Genomic DNA, 17,565 nt, shown 5'->3' with positions numbered 1-17,565 from the left:
TTGACCTGTTCCCCATGGTAGTGTCATGTAGATGCAATGCTATGGATGAGAATAATGATGAATCACAAAACAAAAAATAGCAGTACTGTGAAAAAAAATCTGTGTCTAATGTCTCATAACATCCATAAGAGATATTGTGATGCTGTTATGCAAGATACAAATAGCATTTATAGTGACAGAAATTGGTTTAAAACTCTTGTGTAGAAGATTTTACACTCCAGCTTTATTAAAAAGATCTATGATAACTATGCTGGAGGCCACAAGTGTTCTTGTATGTTCATGTGTATCTATGACAGTTGTAGCTAAATAGGTTTAATCAAAATATTAGAAAAGCAAGTAACTACTGCTGGATAATGATTAAAATGTATTTTAATACTATAATTGTATCCCCCGCACCCATGAGATTCCAATTTTCAGATAGATGACACAGTCCACTTTTAGCAGTAATTAGAATTCTCACTTGTATGGCAGGCACAAGGAAACCTTTTCCTGAAATCCTCAGCTAGGAATTAGTAGGATATCAATTTTAAACAAAAAAAGCAAAGTGTATCCTTCTCCCCTTCTTAACCTACAGTTTAGCATTTACCTCTCAGTGCGCCCAACTTCGGGTGTGAGAGACCGGTCAGGGAAAAAATGCCAAATCAGATTGTGCTGTATTTGGACATTGGAAAATTTACTGGAAGTGCTCCAGAAAATTTTCCAGAAAATAGCCATAGATTTCTTCCTAATTGCTGATTTTCCAGGGTTTATGTCGTTTGGTCTGTGTGTTTACTTTCAGGTTGGGACAGTATTAGCCTCAGTTTCTGTTCATACCATAGTAGTCTGTAGAGGAGGTGTCTGTTTCAGTGGGTAGGATAAGCAGGCAAGCCTTTGACTCCTTTCTCCCCTGCAGGGTGGTGGTGGACCTGAACTTTTGTTATAACTTCCTTCCATCCACATTCTGCATAGCCCTGCCTGCCTGCCAGCAAATACTAGCAAAGATGCTTCCTACCACCTTGCTGAATTCCAGATAACAGAATAGCTCAGTCAAAAAGTACCCATGCTTACATAGAATCAGAAAGGCCTCCCTAAGCTGGTGCCAGCATCTGTGGAAAAATTGAAATGCTGTGCATTCCTATTAGGCAGGAACACTAGCAAACTCTTGGTTGGATGATGTGCCTATCCTGTACATATCTGAGAGTCAGCCATTCTCAACCAGGGTTCTGTGGTACCCTGGGGTGCCGTGAGCATGTCCCAGGGGTACTGCGGCAACACTACCGGGGCCCCCCTCATTTTTGTGGTGTCTCCCACTGGCGCCAGCAAGGACATGGAGCTGGCCCATGGGGCAGGGCGTGCCACAAGGTCAGCAGCCACCATCACCCCCAGTGCTTCCCTTCACCCTGGGAGGGGAAGGTGGGGGGTGTGGCAAGCAGGGGCAATGGGAGGGGAAGGTGGAGGGTGGCGGCAGGGGTACTGTGAGATATGAAGAGTGAGGTCAAGGGTATCCTGACCTCGAAAAGGTTGGGAAACACTGCTGAGAGTCACAGTCCCATCTTCTACTATCTTGTGAAATGGAAACAACATCAGCCTTAATGATGTGCTAGAGATCACTGCAGATTAACAACTCTTACATCCAAACGTGGTCAATTTTCTTATTTGGATTAGCCAAATAACTGCATTCTGATTAGTTTCCATCTGAATGGACATCCTTTGTCTAGACACATGTTCTTCACTCTACATTCCATTCCTGTATTTAAAAAGGGTGGTGGATTGCAGAGTCTGGGAGATTCAGCGCGTAGATGATTGCTATACATGTGGTTCTGCATTTCCCACACTGTAAGGGTGGCGAAGGTGGACATGGTTATGCCTTAGACCAAGTTCCACTCTTTCTATGTTGATGGCTGTACTTAGTGAGATGTTGTCTTAATTGGCCCTATATAGTTGCCTGGTGAGCCCAGCTATTATTGGCATTATAATGAAGGAAATGTGAAATTTATATCTAGTTTTTGTATTGTCAGTAGGTTTTTGTGAAATGCTAAGGTGGTGTAATCCATAGCATTGGGCAGGCATATTTTGTGTGTGAGCTTTCTCTAAATGCTTTAGGTTTGCTATTTATATTATTCTTTGGATTGTTCCCTTGTTTGTATTTTATTTATTTTTAAATATTTTTCAGAAAAAAAATTGCTCCCAAAGCAGCTCACAGCATATCTAATGTTTTACAACTAAATTTCAGAACAAAATGTTCCTTGGGGAGAGAAATTCACACTACATAAACATGTAAATTCTACATTGATTATAGGTTAATTAATATTGCACTGTTAACAGTATTCCCAACAGAGCCTTTGGCTTTATATGAGTAGAATATTCTTGCTAATAAATTTTTGTTTGCTTATTCAGTTCATCTTCTTTTCTCCACTAGTTTTTGGCAGATATGGAAAATAATACACTCTTTAGAGATGACATTGAATGTCAGAAACTCATTATGGAAGCAATGAAGTACCATTTGTTGCCAGAGAGACGACCCATGTTACAAAGTCCACGTACGAAGCCTAGAAAGTCTACTGTTGGTGTGTTGTTTGCAGTTGGAGGCATGGACGCAACTAAAGGTATTTATTTTGTGTGGTAACGTAAAAGCTGACAATGGATGATGTGAACAAAGCAAAGCAAAAGGCGGACAAAGACTCATCAGATATATGAACAAGATTTATTTGAAGATATGTAAACAATATTTATTAGATGATTTACATATTTGAAGATTCTTTGTGCACCTGTTGTTTCTCTTTGTTCACACCTTTGTTAGTTCTATCTATCTGTGCAGTTTGACAAGGGATGAAACATTTTTAGAGAAACAGGACTGGTTTAGAAGTTCTTTCACGAGCGAAAAGCCAGCAGTTGGTGAGTATTTGTGAGGTCACCAACACATTTCACATTAGCTTGGGGCAAGAATGAGGATTCCTGTGATATTTGTCCGTCATACTGATTGTGACTGCTGTTTGAAGTCTGTCTTTTAGCAGACAGAGACTCCTGTAAAAGTAAAGGCACAAAGCATCGTAGTTCATAGTGAGTGGACTTTTTTTTAACACAAAATGCAGCCTTGGTGTTGCGATTTAAAGGTGAGGACCAGTGCTGAAGGGCGCATCGCAACTTAAACTGGGACCGTCGTATCTTAGAGACCGCATCACCCCATATGTCCCTACACGGCCTCTCCGATCGGCGGAGGCCAATTTACTGGTGGTCCCTGGCCCTTCAGTGATGCGGCTGGCCTCCACACGGGCCAGGACCTTTACGGCCCTGGCCCCAGCCTGGTGGAACGCTCTTCCTCCAGCTGTCCGGGCCCTGCGGGACCTTGGGGAGTTCCGCAGGGCCTGTAAGACGGAGCTGTTCCGCCGGGCCTTTGGAGGAACCAGCCGCTAATAGTGCCCCCTTCCTCTGGCCCTTGACAACTGGGCCACCTGTCATCCAACGAGACTCGCCATGCCTCCCTCTCTCAGGGGGGAGGGATTTTTATTGCTGGAATGCTGGACGCCATTTTAACCTGCTGAGTTTTTATAACTAGAATAGGAATTGATAATTTTTATCGCTGCCTTAAATGGTTACTTATTTTATATTGTATTTTATATGTTGTAAACCGCCCAGAGCCCTTTGGGGATGGGGCGGTATAAAAATCCAATAAATAAATAAATAAAAATAAATAAATAAATAAACTTTACACTTCCTTTTGTTTTCCGCTGCTTTTACCTTCATTGTGGACATCTGAGTTACAAATGGTCCCCTTAAGCTGCGGCAAAATCAGGTTGGGAAATGGTTTTCAGTGGGAAAACACAATGAGGATAAAGCGTTGTCTCATTGCTCTTTTTCACCGCTGGACGTCCCCTTTCAATTGTAGCGCCGCAAGCTGTATTTAATATGTTCAGGGGGAAAGTAATTATGTTTAGTTCTGTATTGCTTTTTATGTATTGTTCTACTCTGACATGAGTGGGTATGAATTGATATGTTGCTAACACTATATCATACAGAATCAATTTGATAAAATTTGGCATTTTGTAAAATAACCATTCAGAATGCTACAGGAAATAAACAGCTGTGTTACATTCTGTAGTATTCCATCATTCATAAGTGTTTACACATTCAATTGAGGTAAAATGAAAAAATGTATCGCCATTCTGAAACAATATAGTTTTAATAGGTTCTATTGAAAATACAGCCAAAAAGATATTTATGACGAATGTGTTCATATTAGAATAGCAAGTGAGAAGGATTAAGACAGAACTGGTACTGGAACGAACAGTACTTCTTATAAATGACTGCTTTAATTATGTCATATGGGTACTATACATTCAAAAGGTAGTTGAACTGGTATAATATTTGTGCAGAGCTTGAAGTTAATACTTTAACAATGTAAAGCAGAATATCCAGTGTTATATTTTTGTTGATTATTATTTTAAAATCAGCAGTATATATAGAAACTACCACAGAATCTTTAAATCATTATCTTGCAACTAATTACATCAATGAAAGCTTTCATAATGGCTGCTTAATTTATTTACTTTATTTTATTGCATTTATACCTCCCCTATTCCTGACCACAGTCAGGCTCCAGATGGCTTACAAACATATAAAACAATACATATAAAAATATAACTCTTAAGTAAAGCTAAAAATTCTAAAAACCTAACATATATCCAGATGGCGAGCCATATAATAGTCTCATTCAGTGTATAATCAACATTTTTCACTTTACAATAATCCTACTCCAGTGTCATCATAGTGATGGGAGGGACCGCAGAAACAACACAATAATAAAAGCAGAACAAGGAGGAGGGAAGATGCTCAAATGTTTGTTTGTTTGTTTGTGAGTCTCCCTCCCCTGAGGGGCTCAGGGCGATGTGCAACAGAGAATGATATACAAAACTTAAAACGCTATTAATTAAAATAGATACACATCCAATAAAATCATATACAATATCAACAGAATACAGATGGCGATAAGCACCCCCCCCCCTTGAGTCCACTGGAGGCCGGGGTGATGAAATCAGCCCAGCTGGCCAAAAGCTTGGTGGAACAGGTCCATTTTGCAGGCCCTGTGGAAGCTTAATAACTCCCACAGGGCCCTGGTCTCCTTAGGGAGCCTGTTCCACCAGAGGGGAGCCAGGACTGTAAAAGCCCTGAGGCCAGCCAAACATGTTTTGGGCCAGGGACCTCCAATAGGAACTCCTCCGAAGACCAGATGGCCCTAGCAGGGCAATATGGGGAGATGCGGCCCCTCAAGTATGTAGGCCCAAGGCCATTTATGGCCTTAAAGGCCAAGATAAGGTGACCAGACGTCCCGCTTTTGGCGGGACAGTCCCGCCTTAAACCAATCTGTCCCGCGTTCTGTGGGGTTTTTTAACTGTCCCGATTTTGCCTTCTGGGGTGCTCCCCTTTTCCCCAAATGGCAGCGCATTCCTGCGGCCGTGCGCATGTGCGCCCCCGTCCCAGTTTAAAAAGGTGACAATCTGGTCACCTTAGGCCAAGACCAACACCTTGAACATGACCCGGAACTCGATAGGCAGCCAGTGAAGATGGTACAGGACCGGAGTAAATTCAATGGCCATCAGCTGGTGATTGATGAAAGATGGTTGGGAGGCCGACAAGATGGTACAGGGGCAGCGGGTGGCCATGACCAAAAACCCGGTGGAACATCTCTTGTCTTATAGGCCCTACAGAATTGGTTGAGATCCCGCAGGGCCCTGGAATCAGCCAACAGAGCGTTCCACCCAACTGAAGCCAGGGACGAGAAAGCCCTGGTTCTGGTTGAGGCCAACCTAATATCGTTGGGGAAAGTAATCTTTCATTCTTTATTTTAACATGGATTATAAATGTAGCTGGATTTGAAGCATATTTTGATTAGTTAGTATTCAATATTGCATAAGTGCTGAACCATTATTAAAGGGATTGCAAATGAAAATTCACAAAAACCAAGGAATTAACTAAGGTATGCAAGCCAGTTGATTGTTCCTAAATCATACCATACATTTTGTACAAGTTTGCTCAGGTATTTGTTTAGATCTTGAAAAATCCTGAGAATGTGCTTTGAAAGAATACATAACTAGCAATACTCTTGTACATGTTAGTGAACATAAGAATATGGTTGGATATCTCATCATCTCACAATACAGAGCTTCAGTCATTTTTTTTACAATGAATACTGATAGCAAAGGTGGCTTTTCTGTTAATATAATTTCATATTTCCGCTAAGGAGCAACAAGCATTGAAAAATATGATCTCCGTACCAATATGTGGACTCCTGTAGCAAATATGAATGGGAGACGATTACAGTTTGGAGTTGCTGTATTGGATGATAAACTGTATGTTGTCGGTGGTAGAGATGGACTGAAAACACTGAATACTGTGGAGTGTTACAACCCCAAAACAAAAACCTGGAGTGTAATGCCACCTATGTCTACTCATCGGCATGGACTTGGTACGTACGCTAGTTTTTCTTAGCCTGCTTTTTAAAGTATGATCTGTCAAGCGAATCTCTTGTTTGTTGAAATAATTTATATTGTTTTGCCATGAGAATGCAACTGGAATTGAGAGTAAGTTGAAAAACCCACACACAGCGGAGCCATGAAGTATTGTTTTACAAGCCCAGTCAGAATCCCAGATTTACAAAACAGCAGGGAGGAGAGGAAAAACCCAAAATCATAAAAGCAGTGCTTGCTTCCATAAGAAAAGTGTGCCACTGAGATCTCGTGAGACTGCATTGTGAGATCTTGGTAGCCATTTTGGGGGTTGCTAGGCAACCTGCAGCCAACATTACTGAAGATTCCAAGCCTTAGTTAATAATGTGAGGGATGGGTGAAAGATACAGACTAAAAAAGGCAAAAGATAGAGGGAGGGGCAGAAGATAGGAGGGAGGGAAAAATGTAAAGAAATAAAACTGAAAATGGCAGAGGAAAACAAAAATGTGGGCGGGGGGGACAGGGTGGGAAGCTGTCATGGGGAGAAACAGTAAAAGGAGATTGGTAGAAGGAAGAAAAAGAAAGGGAGCAGCAGTAGGCATTACCAGAGGAAATCAAAGAGGAAAGCCAGGGGGAGAAAATTAAAGAGGAAAATGTAAGTTGGAAGAATAAGATCCTCCCCCACCCCCAACCTTCTCACAGGTCCCCCATTTATTATATCTAATTCAGAATTAAGCCCATTGTATAGATAGAAAAACCCATGCACTGCAGCCAAATTCAAATTAGGAGGTTGTCTTTTTTTAGCTGGGGAAGCCCCCAAGTTCATGCAAAAATCCAATAATGATGGGAATATTCGCACCAAATCCTAACGATTTTCAAGCAAGAGCACATATTAGGACTTAATGCTGTAGTGATGATGGTGACAAAAAGGCCAAATCACAGCCATTACATCTAATATAGCATCAGCCAGTGGATGTTTTTCTTAATAATTTATTGCATATAGTCTCAGAAGTAGACATGAACTTGACCCTTGGTGACCTTATTACAAAGCATTTGGTGAGTAAGATCACTTTCATCTGATTCAATGTGCAAGTTACTCACATTAGATAGAGTGGTTCCATTATTGTGCTATGAGCTACTATGTGTTCTGTTCTAAAAGTGTAATTAAAAACAATGATAGTTTAAATCTTGTGCAGTTTGAGCATGTAGAATCCTTGAAATTATCAGATCGGGACGGGGACCCGCTAGCACGTAGTGACGAAGTTTAGCTGCTTCAGCCAAATGCCGGTCAATGGACCGCTCAGCCGAACTGCGGGACACCTGGTCCAGAATCAGGTATTGGGAACCTAAGGACGACAGGCCAGCCCCAGGAGTTGCCGCCAACAGACAGTTCCCTGCAGGTTTGTAATCCACCAACCACTAGCTGTGGATAACCAAGAACGTCCTGGCGCCCTGTCCATAGCAGCCCCCCCCCCCTCCGGGGTTGTGATGCTGGAAATCCACAAAACTCTGCAGAGATTTGTAATCCACAGGCAGCTGGGCAGCTGTAGCCCCCACAGCACCAGGAGAATAAGGGTAAATAGATGGAGGACTGGGTGTCTTCTCCTGAGAAGATTTCTGTTCAGGGCCTCCCATCTGCACTGGCTGGGAGACCTGAGGTGAGGTCTGAACATGCGAAGCTGCAGCCCCCCGTGCTTGAGGCAGGGGAGTTGCCTGTGGCGGGTTCTGCAGAGGATGTCTCCATTCCATCTCCGTACTTGGACCTGAGCAGAGTGTTTGAGCTTCTTTTCTGTTACTTGAAGCAGCTGGCAACATGGAATGAGGGGGAAGGGGGAAGGCTGACTGTGGGTGGAGGGAAAATCTCCAGGCATAGCTGTGCTCACAGGCAAATTTCCCCGCTCTGGCAGTGAACCCAATTCAAAATTATGTTAAAAGTGGTCTTCCTTGCTGTGGAGAGAATGGAAAGTGAACGCTGGGCTTGGTGAAACAGGTCTGTACAAAAATCTTGCTGCGACGGACATTTGCTCCAATCACGCAACAAGCACATTGTGTGTAATCGGACAGGGATTCCCCAATTAAAATATCAATAAGTGGGGAACAAGCATCTCTGAAAGACAGTCTACTCTCATCAAGTCATCTTCACAAATGCAGAGCTGCAAGGGGGCATTGGGATTTCTAAAACCCAGGAATATTCACAGAAAGATGGGAACTAGTAGTTATGGCCAATGCTCCTGTGAAGTGGCTGTGTATAACATGATCACAGACCTGTAAAATATGAAGGGTTCTTTCGTGAATGTAAATATTTTGAAAGCCATTGCTATCTATTATGATGCATATCAGCTTCATCTTCAGAAACCATCTGCTTGTTTTGCTTTAAGGGGTTGCTGTGTTGGAAGGTCCTGTGTATGCTGTAGGAGGGCATGATGGCTGGAGCTACCTGAATACAGTGGAAAGGTGGGATCCACAGGCACGCCAGTGGAACTTTGTGGCTAGTATGTCAACTCCAAGGAGTACAGTAGGTGTGGCAGTACTAGGTGGAAAGTAAGTAGAATTTATTTGAGAAATAATTAAATGATTTTCCTGTAATTTTTTAAATAGAACCTAGTAACATATTTGTTGCTAAATCTATTTTTATACATATACTAGAACTAGTAGAATAAAGGAGTGCTGTTGATTAAGATCATGTCATCTATCTCATAGCATCCTCCAACTGTGAATCTGTTCCTTCAGAGGAAATGTAGCCCTGTCCAGAAAGGGCTGGTAGTTTCATCGGAAGAGATGTCTTCCCCATTATTGGAATGAAAAGTAAATTTGTAATTAGTTCTTCCACAACTTTTACGCAAATCCACACATAAATGCAACTAGCTTCAAATTAATGCAGCAGAAAAGGGCAAACCGCACTAGCTAATGAGTAGGAACGATGATTGACATTGTTATCAAGAAATTGTAAGTAGCATCTAACACCAGCAACATCAGACAATAAACAAGACAAAGAAAATCCTTTCAGAGAGAGCATCCTGAGAGAGTTTCCTTTGAAGAAAAAAGAACATCAGACTCTCTTGCCCCTGAGGAAGATTTCAATATGTTAGGCTTCTCGTGATTTTTACTCTACAAGAGTAACACGTCTAATTCTGTATCAGCATGAGTCTCTCCTTTCTTTGTATATCTGTATGCGGTTAAAAATTACTGCTTCGTTAAATTCCTAATATGTATTCACAGATTATATGCAGTTGGTGGTCGAGATGGCAGCTCTTGTCTTAAATCAGTAGAATGCTTTGATCCTCATACTAACAAGTGGATGCTGTGTGCTCATATGTCAAAACGGAGAGGGGGTGTTGGAGTTACTACCTGGAACGGGTTCCTCTATGCCATTGGAGGACATGATGCACCCGCTTCCCTGACCTCCCGACTGTCTGACTGTGTGGAAAGGTAAGGATCCGATAAAACGCTGAGGTAAAGATGCTGGCTTCAGTTGTTCCAGGAAGCCCAAGTAAGAATGTGCATTACAACTCTAAAATTAGCAATATTTGCACTAGATGAAGGGCAGCTTTCCCATCTCTCTCCCTCCATTTCAGCCTAGAGGAAAAGGGAAGAATTGACCACAAAGGTAACAGAAGTGATACATCATGTCAGTAGAAGAGGAGCCAACTCGCACTTTAGTAGAAGTCAATTTTATTTTTAAGTAGTTATCTTTGGTAAAGGTTAATTACTTTTCACCAGACTGAAGCCATGAGAATTTTGGCTGCTTTTACCTGTTACAAAACCATTCATGTTCCTCTTTTGTAGCACTCTAAAAGAAAGCAGGCATTTAATATATTTGGCTTCATGGTGCAGGAGGAAGCGAGAAAAGGAGGAAAAGTGAGAAAAAGATAACGTAACTGGAACTAGTTGACAGAACTAGTCTTGGCTATGAGGTTTATAGGCTAGTGCAGTGGTGGCAAACCTTTGGCACTCCAAATGTTATGGACTACAATTCCCATCAGCCCTTGCCAGCATGGAAGGGCTGATGGGAATTGTAGTCCATAACATCTGGAGTGCCAAAGGTTCGCCACCACGGGGCTAGTGCATGAGACAGGTGGACTTACTGCCAACTTGGATTCATGTCCTGCCACAGTCAGCAATCCATTTTGAAGCTTTGGGGAAAGTGGTTGTATCTCAACCTCAAAAATAGTAGTAATCATGCAACCAGTGAGTACTGCATCTAGCAGATCATGCATTGCAAACAATTTGCCCAGGATTGGGAAGAATATTGGGAACACACTTGCCTTCCTAAGATTGGTCAATCCACTCACAAGGTTGCACAGGTACCATGATGATGAAAACAGGATTGCACTTACTTGTAACTGTTGTTCATTGAGTGGGTCACCTGTGCAGTCAGACCTCCCTCTCTCTCTCTCTCTCTCTCTCTCTCTCTCTCGCTCGCTCGCTCGCTCGCTCGCTCTCTCCTGTCCTGTTGTGAGCTTTTAACTAAATCTGACAACTATTCCTCATTCCAGTGGGAGAAGATGGGAACTGAGGGAAGGGGACTCCACTCCCTCCTTATCCCACTGGAAAAGGCAGGAAATAGCATGGAGGAAGGGACAGAGGGCCCTCGGGCCTTTTTTAGCTTCAAAAACCTCTCCATGGTAGGCCTGCACATTCGCAGTATGCTTGTGGGACTGCATGAGTGACCACTCAATGAACAACAGTTACAGGTAACTGCAATCCTGTTTAACAAATGAAGGCTAGATTAACATATGTGATATTTTCGTGTCAGATCTTGGGCTGATTCAGTTTGACTTTATTTTTTTCCAGATATGACCCCAAAACAGATATGTGGACGGCTGTGGCTTCCATGAGCATTAGCAGAGACGCTGTGGGAGTCTGTCTTCTCGGAGATAAATTATATGCAGTTGGAGGATATGATGGGCAAACATACCTTAACACAGTGGAATCCTATGACCCACAGACAAACGAGTGGACACAGGTATTAAGATCTGTAGTTTTTGTTTTTGAAGGTGCATAACTCAGCAATACTTTGCATTCAAAAGACTCAGTTCTGACAACTCCAGATAAAAGTTTCTGAGATAGGAGGATTGGCAAAGAGCGTTGTCTGAAAACTTTGATGTTCACTGATAATCAGGATAGATATATTAGCTTGGATGAACCAGCACAATAGCATCATACATTCAATTGCTTGTTCTATAGAAGTCACTTCATCCTTTATAGCAGTGGTTCTCAACCTTCCTAATGCCATGACCCTTTAATACAGCTCTTCATGTTGTGGTGACCCCCAACACTAATATTTATCCATTTTACAGATGGAGAACACTGATGCAGAGAGTCTTAGGCAACCCCCAAAGGGGTCCCGACCCTCAGGTTGAGAACCACTGCTTTATAGAAAGTCAGGACATATACTATAATACATTATTCTCAGCTGTCTTTAACTGGGGTTGCCAAAGCCACAAATGAAGGTCAGGAAGCAGGTTTGTCTAGTGTTGTCTAGTCAGAGGTGGATCCCTGCTATGCCCCCATTTAGATGGATTAGGCAGTCTCTCAGATTTCTGTTCCTCTTGGTGCAAGCATCTATATCTTTTCATTTATGATTTCCTGGAAGAAACGGAGAAACCAGAACCTGTATTTAATGTATTTAATGAAAAGTGCTACCTTCCTAGAAGCCACATGTTGTGACCTGGAAACGCTGGGTTGGATCCTACGTAACAGTCACAGAAAGAAGCCTGCAGAGCGAAATGTCATCCCACTGCAGCCCACATGGCTCCCTCCCAGTCCTGTTCCTTGGGAGTGAAGGGACCTTCAGGGTAGTGTGGCAGCCAGGTGCAGAATGCATTTGGAGGAGGAAGTCAGTGGAAATTGCCACAGCTTTTTTGCCAATAGAACTGGCAGTCCACCAGCATAACATTTTGCTAGCAGAATGGCAACCTGGGATGTATTGTGAAGACTGGCTGTGACTACATAATTCCAACACAGATAACTCTTGGCAGTTCAGAATTGCTTTCCTTCTCATTTAGATGACGAGTACCAAGCAATATTTCCAGCTGTTACATGATGCTGGAGACCAAATTTCCAAGACTGAGCTCTTGGAAACAGTACTGGAATTTAAATTTGAAAGTTGTTCCTTCTGTTCTAGCTGCCTAAGCTACTGGCTCACATCAGGCTAGCTGAGGCATATCTGGACTGGAGACCATCTATCAGTACTCACACATGATCTATCAGAATAGGCCTAGTTATGCAAAAGGTGCCACCAGGTGTTGGAATCCTTATAAACAGGTGACATTTAGGATATATGCTGAGTATTCCACTTTACCATTTCTGGAACTGAGCCCAGACTTCATAATAAAGGGTTCTTGGGCTGTGCCCAAGCTAAACAGTATTTGAAATGAAAGGCAGGGGGGAAATTCCTACAGTTTTGCAAAATATTTAGATCTGTGATTTGTAATTTTATCGACTCATTAATCTGTGTAATAAATCTGCACTGTGATGCGCCTGTTTTTGTTCTATTCACACAGGTTGCACCATTGTGCCTAGGAAGAGCAGGGGCCTGCGTTGTGACTGTAAAACTCTAATTGCCAAGATATACTTCTCTTCTTTAGACTCTCCATGAGGTTTTGTCCCAAAGTATTAAATTATCATCAAATGAGGTACTGTGTATCTTCACAGGACAAAGCGTTTGGTCTTAATTTGTTAGCTAAAGCTTTTTTTAAAAAAAAATGGAACACCGTTACGCACTTTAAAACCAAGAATGCAATGTGTGTACATTTACTTGTAACTGAACATACTGCAGCCGGCTCGACTGCTATCAAACATCTTCTATTTGAAACACAGATTGAAAAAGTGAGTGGTCTTTATATCTGATGGCTCCTGATCCCAGACACTCTGGAAGAACATTTTGGGGTTTTGTTTGAAGCCCAGTTCGATTTATTTCATTCTCATAAGGTGTAAGGTTTTGGTAGTTACATGATGCAAGTATTGGCTTTCCTTTGTTGAAAATATTTTTGTTGTGGCTTGTACAAAGAGAAGCAAATGCAGACAAAGTTGAGGCAATTACTTGTATGTCTTATCTGAGAAATCCTATACAATGGATGCCTGTATTTAACTCTTCACACCACGGCCTTTTTTTTTGTTCAACTGAAGCCTTACTTTAATAATGGTCTTAGTATGTTAATGAAATCTTCTGTCGGATAATTTTCCAGATGCTTTGAAGCATCTAGTTAATTTGCTGGATTTTGTAATGTTTTATGTAACATTCAGTACACAATGAATATTTATATCTAATTTCATTTTTTTTCTGAACCTGATTCCATTTTAATTCTGTGGGTTTCCTCTTAAAAGCAGACCGAGGAAGAGAGGTCGGAGGATATCTGAAATATTATTGAAAGTGACTTCCTTTGATAGTTTCTGAAGCATTCCATTATCTGAAATTCCATGTATCTAATTTTAATTACATTTAAAATAGGAGTTGTGCAAATCTTTTTATAAAGTCAAAACTCCTTATGGTATTTTATAGTAAGTGTTACTTTAAGACGGGTGGGCATCATATTACAAGTGGTACATCCTTTTTGGATGTTCAGCACTTTCAAATAAAAAACACTACCAGTATTTCCAAGGATCATGTTCATGTGATTAAATTATTTAATAGTGTAATTGATTTTCTTTAGAATTACCTTATTGTGTTGAGCTGTTACACTACTCAGAATGACTTGGGTTCCGAGTGTTCTCTGAAAAGTTTATATTTTTTTCTTTTGTGCCTTGTTTCTTATGTTTCCAAATATGTTCTGTAACATATTATTGTACTTTTATCTTGAAAACTCTGAAACTGTAAACTCAAGGAGCAGATTTTGAAAGTAAATGGAACATATCTCATTCCTAAAGTCTTTGCACATTTGGAACTTTTAAAATACAATTTTGAGGTTCACAATTATCTATTGGCTTAAAAAATAATTGCTTTTTTGGCGTACATGTCCTGCTTTTTTTTGTTAACTCAGGTGTATATATTCTATGACTCATGAATACTGGAAATTCAAAGTTGTTTTGGCCTTTTAAAAATAATTTAGATGATGATCTAGACTCTGAATGGGGCACAAAATATTTACCGTACTTCCTTACCAGTAGGAATGTGTACCTGAAAAAAATCAATATTCTTTGGATTTTGGGGAGGGCATAATTACTGTTATTTGAAGATAGTCAGGTCCCAAATACCAGTTTGATATTCTGATTTGGAGATTTTTTTCAGTTCTAAAATTATTTAGGTGTATTATTCCCTATGGGAAATCTTCCAGGGGGCTGGACTGGCTGTTTTTCAAGCACATATTCCCAAAATTGCTGCAGAGTTAGTGCTATCTTTTCACTAAACCCCCCTAAGTTTCAAGTAAATTGGATCAAATGGTTCAATTCTACTGCTCTCTGAACAAGGTGCCCCTTACCATCCTCCTATCCAGGAAAAACATCCACATATTCTCCAGGGCAAAAGAGCCAAGAGCCAAACACCCAAGAAACCACTGGTAAAAGGCCTCCCACTTCAAACCAAACCAACAAGCTAACATGGAACCAGGGAAATTCAGCAGAAACATGGGCCAATGTGGCAAGCACAACACAACCAGTGTAAACCAGAGAATCTAAGGCCGTTTCCGCACGGGCGGAATATGGTGGCCTGGGGACGGCAAAAACGCCGTCCCCAGGCCGCCATTCGCACAGGGGGCCTGACCGCCGCGAAGCCGGCGTTTCCCCAGAGCGCTCGGAAGCGCTCTTGTTGAAGCTTGCCGCCTCAGCTTCGCTGCCCAGTGAGCGGCAGCGGCTTCTTCCCTCCTTGCTCCCGGCACTTACCTTGTCCTCGGGCCTCCGGTTTGGGCCAATATTTGAGATTCTCTGTGTGCTGGTATCCTGCTCTCCTCCAGACAATATCAACACACTATTGTAAACTGCTTTGAACTGTTTCAGTAGGAGGTCCTTTCATATAGTGAATGGATCTTGGAGTGAAGGATCTCTGCTTCTGGGCATGACTCTCTCTCTCTCTCACACACACACACACCTTATGCTGCTTCTGCGTCTGCAAGACTCCTGTTAAATAAAGATTCTATTCTAGCAAACTTTGAAGCACTGCAAGTCTGAAATCGTGAGGGAGACTGAGACCAAGGAGTTGAACGGCCATTCTTCAAACTGATGGAAGGCAATAATGTTGGCCATGAAGTAAACAACACAGGACATCACACTTCAGGATCAAACTAGAAAAGATGGAGAGGTCCACATTTGGCATTTCCGAGTTTGTTTTTTAATTTGTCAATCCTGGGATTGTGGGGAGTGCCATACATGATGGATGCATAGAGTTGCCAACTCTGGCATGGGAAAATCCTGGAGGTCTGGGGTTGGTACCTGGGAAAGGTAGAGTTTGTGGAGGGGAGAGAACTCAGGAAGGATGAGATGCCATAAAGTGTGTCTTTCAACCCTGCTGATTGCTCTGAGGGATCTGATCTGTGTGGTTTGGAGATCAGTTGTAGAGCTGGGAACCTTGAGGCTGGAAACCCTGTGGTGGTTCTCTTGTCCCAACGTTCTTGACTTGGACAGGTTAGTTAAACAGATCTATCATGGGACTTCGTAAATTGGGGAAATGGTGCTAGGGGAAAGGTTGAGTCCCTTTTCCCCTAAAGTAAATGGCCCTAAGGTATGGCTATTTAGAAACAATATGTGCTTGGGAGCCTCTTCAATTGGATCCTGGCCTCTGATATCATTTGACCATCTGCAGCTTGCAAAAGAAAGCCAATAAAATACCCATAATGCTTTTGCAGATGCTCAGCATTGTGTGTGCTTCTTTTGTAGTTAAAGAGTTTAAATTGTGCCTGGTTGTGTAGTGTCTATCCAAGGAGCACAGAGACAGGGTTCTTGCACAGATCCTGCAGGGTATGGACTCAGCAACAGCTGGAGCCAATCAGAATGTTTAATGTGACATCCATTTCCAGAGCAAGCCAGCAAAAGCAGAACCAAAGGGTCCAGAAAAGCTGAAGGAATATTAAAACCTTAAGTATATACAGAATATTTTTATTACACTGTACTCATAAGAATGATATTAAAAACATTTACAACCATTTAAAATTGTGGACATTTAATGGAAATAAAAATCCAGGAGTTGCATCTCCAATAATACCACCCCCACATTGATGGCACATAAACTGTTACAAGTATTGTTATGATAGCACATAAGCTGTTGCCAAGATTGACCAGATGCCTTTCAACCCAGAGGTCTTCAAAATTTATATACACACACACAAAAGTACAAATCATATATTACATTAGTGCAAAAATAAGTATATGAGTCTCCAGTCAAATGTATGTCTTTATAATTACTGCAAAAAGCATTATCCACTCATTTAGGAGTTCATATTTTAAGGAGTGTCCAAGTACTACCAACCTGTCCATACTGGATCAGCTTTCAGTGTGTGTCTGTCAGTTCTGAGTCAAAGAAGAAACCCTTTGGAAGGAGCCGGCAACATGGGACAGGCTCAAGGGGAGAAGGCATGAACACCTGTGCAAGGGAGTGGGAAAGCTGGCTGTGGGCGGAGGGAAGATGTCTGGGACAAAGCTGTGCTCATTGACAAATCTGCTCTGGTTGGGAAGTAACTTAAAAGCCATACTAGAAGTAGTCTTGCTTGCCCTGGAGAGAATGGAAAGTGAAAGCAGGGCTCCAAGAAATAGGTCCCTACAAGAAGTCTTGCCACAACAGACATCAACTCCCATCGTGCAGCAGACACTTTGTGCATAATGGGCCAACATTTGTTTTCATACAATTTTTTGAGAGACACCGCTCCGTCAGGTATGTCTGGACATCAAATTAAGAATATTTATGGGGCAGGTTACAGTGCAAGGGCGATAAGTGAAGGCAGTGGTTGTTGCGATGAATGGCAGGACAACTGTAATGATTTAAACAAATGTATTTACAGCTAACAATAGGAACTATTAGAATAGTTAACGAAAGCTCTCAGTCTTAACTCTCCCAGGTCTCAGTTCCAACTGCTTTTCCCAGTTTTTCTTAACTCCGCCCATCAACACAACTCTTAAAGGCACAGAATCTTCTTGGGGGAGAAGAGGCAGACTTTCAGATACCCAGAGACTCTTATTGTAATCACATAATTGAATTAACACATCCATGAACGTA

The 17,565-nt window shown here is 41.8% G+C and overlaps 1 protein-coding gene across 3 annotated transcripts in view; it reads left to right on the top strand.

The window, feature by feature from the left end:
- The window catches only part of KLHL5 (kelch like family member 5), a 69,100-nt gene extending 54,760 nt beyond the window's left edge, over positions 1-14,340 (top strand). For all 3 annotated transcript variants that reach the window (XM_048509587.1, XM_048509586.1, XM_048509584.1), the window contains 6 exons: positions 2,399-2,585; positions 6,218-6,442; positions 8,801-8,963; positions 9,642-9,851; positions 11,217-11,388; positions 12,929-14,340. In XM_048509587.1, coding sequence (XP_048365544.1) covers positions 2,399-2,585; positions 6,218-6,442; positions 8,801-8,963; positions 9,642-9,851; positions 11,217-11,388; positions 12,929-12,985 — 1,014 coding nt within the window. In that variant the 3' untranslated portion in view covers positions 12,986-14,340. The remainder of the gene's footprint in view (positions 1-2,398; positions 2,586-6,217; positions 6,443-8,800; positions 8,964-9,641; positions 9,852-11,216; positions 11,389-12,928) is intronic.
- The last annotated feature ends 3,225 nt before the right edge of the window (positions 14,341-17,565 follow it).

This window comes from Sphaerodactylus townsendi, linkage group LG10 (assembly GCF_021028975.2).
Source record: "Sphaerodactylus townsendi isolate TG3544 linkage group LG10, MPM_Stown_v2.3, whole genome shotgun sequence".
In the NCBI taxonomy this organism is placed as follows: domain Eukaryota; kingdom Metazoa; phylum Chordata; class Lepidosauria; order Squamata; family Sphaerodactylidae; genus Sphaerodactylus; species Sphaerodactylus townsendi.
This window is presented reverse-complemented; position numbering and strand designations above follow the sequence as displayed.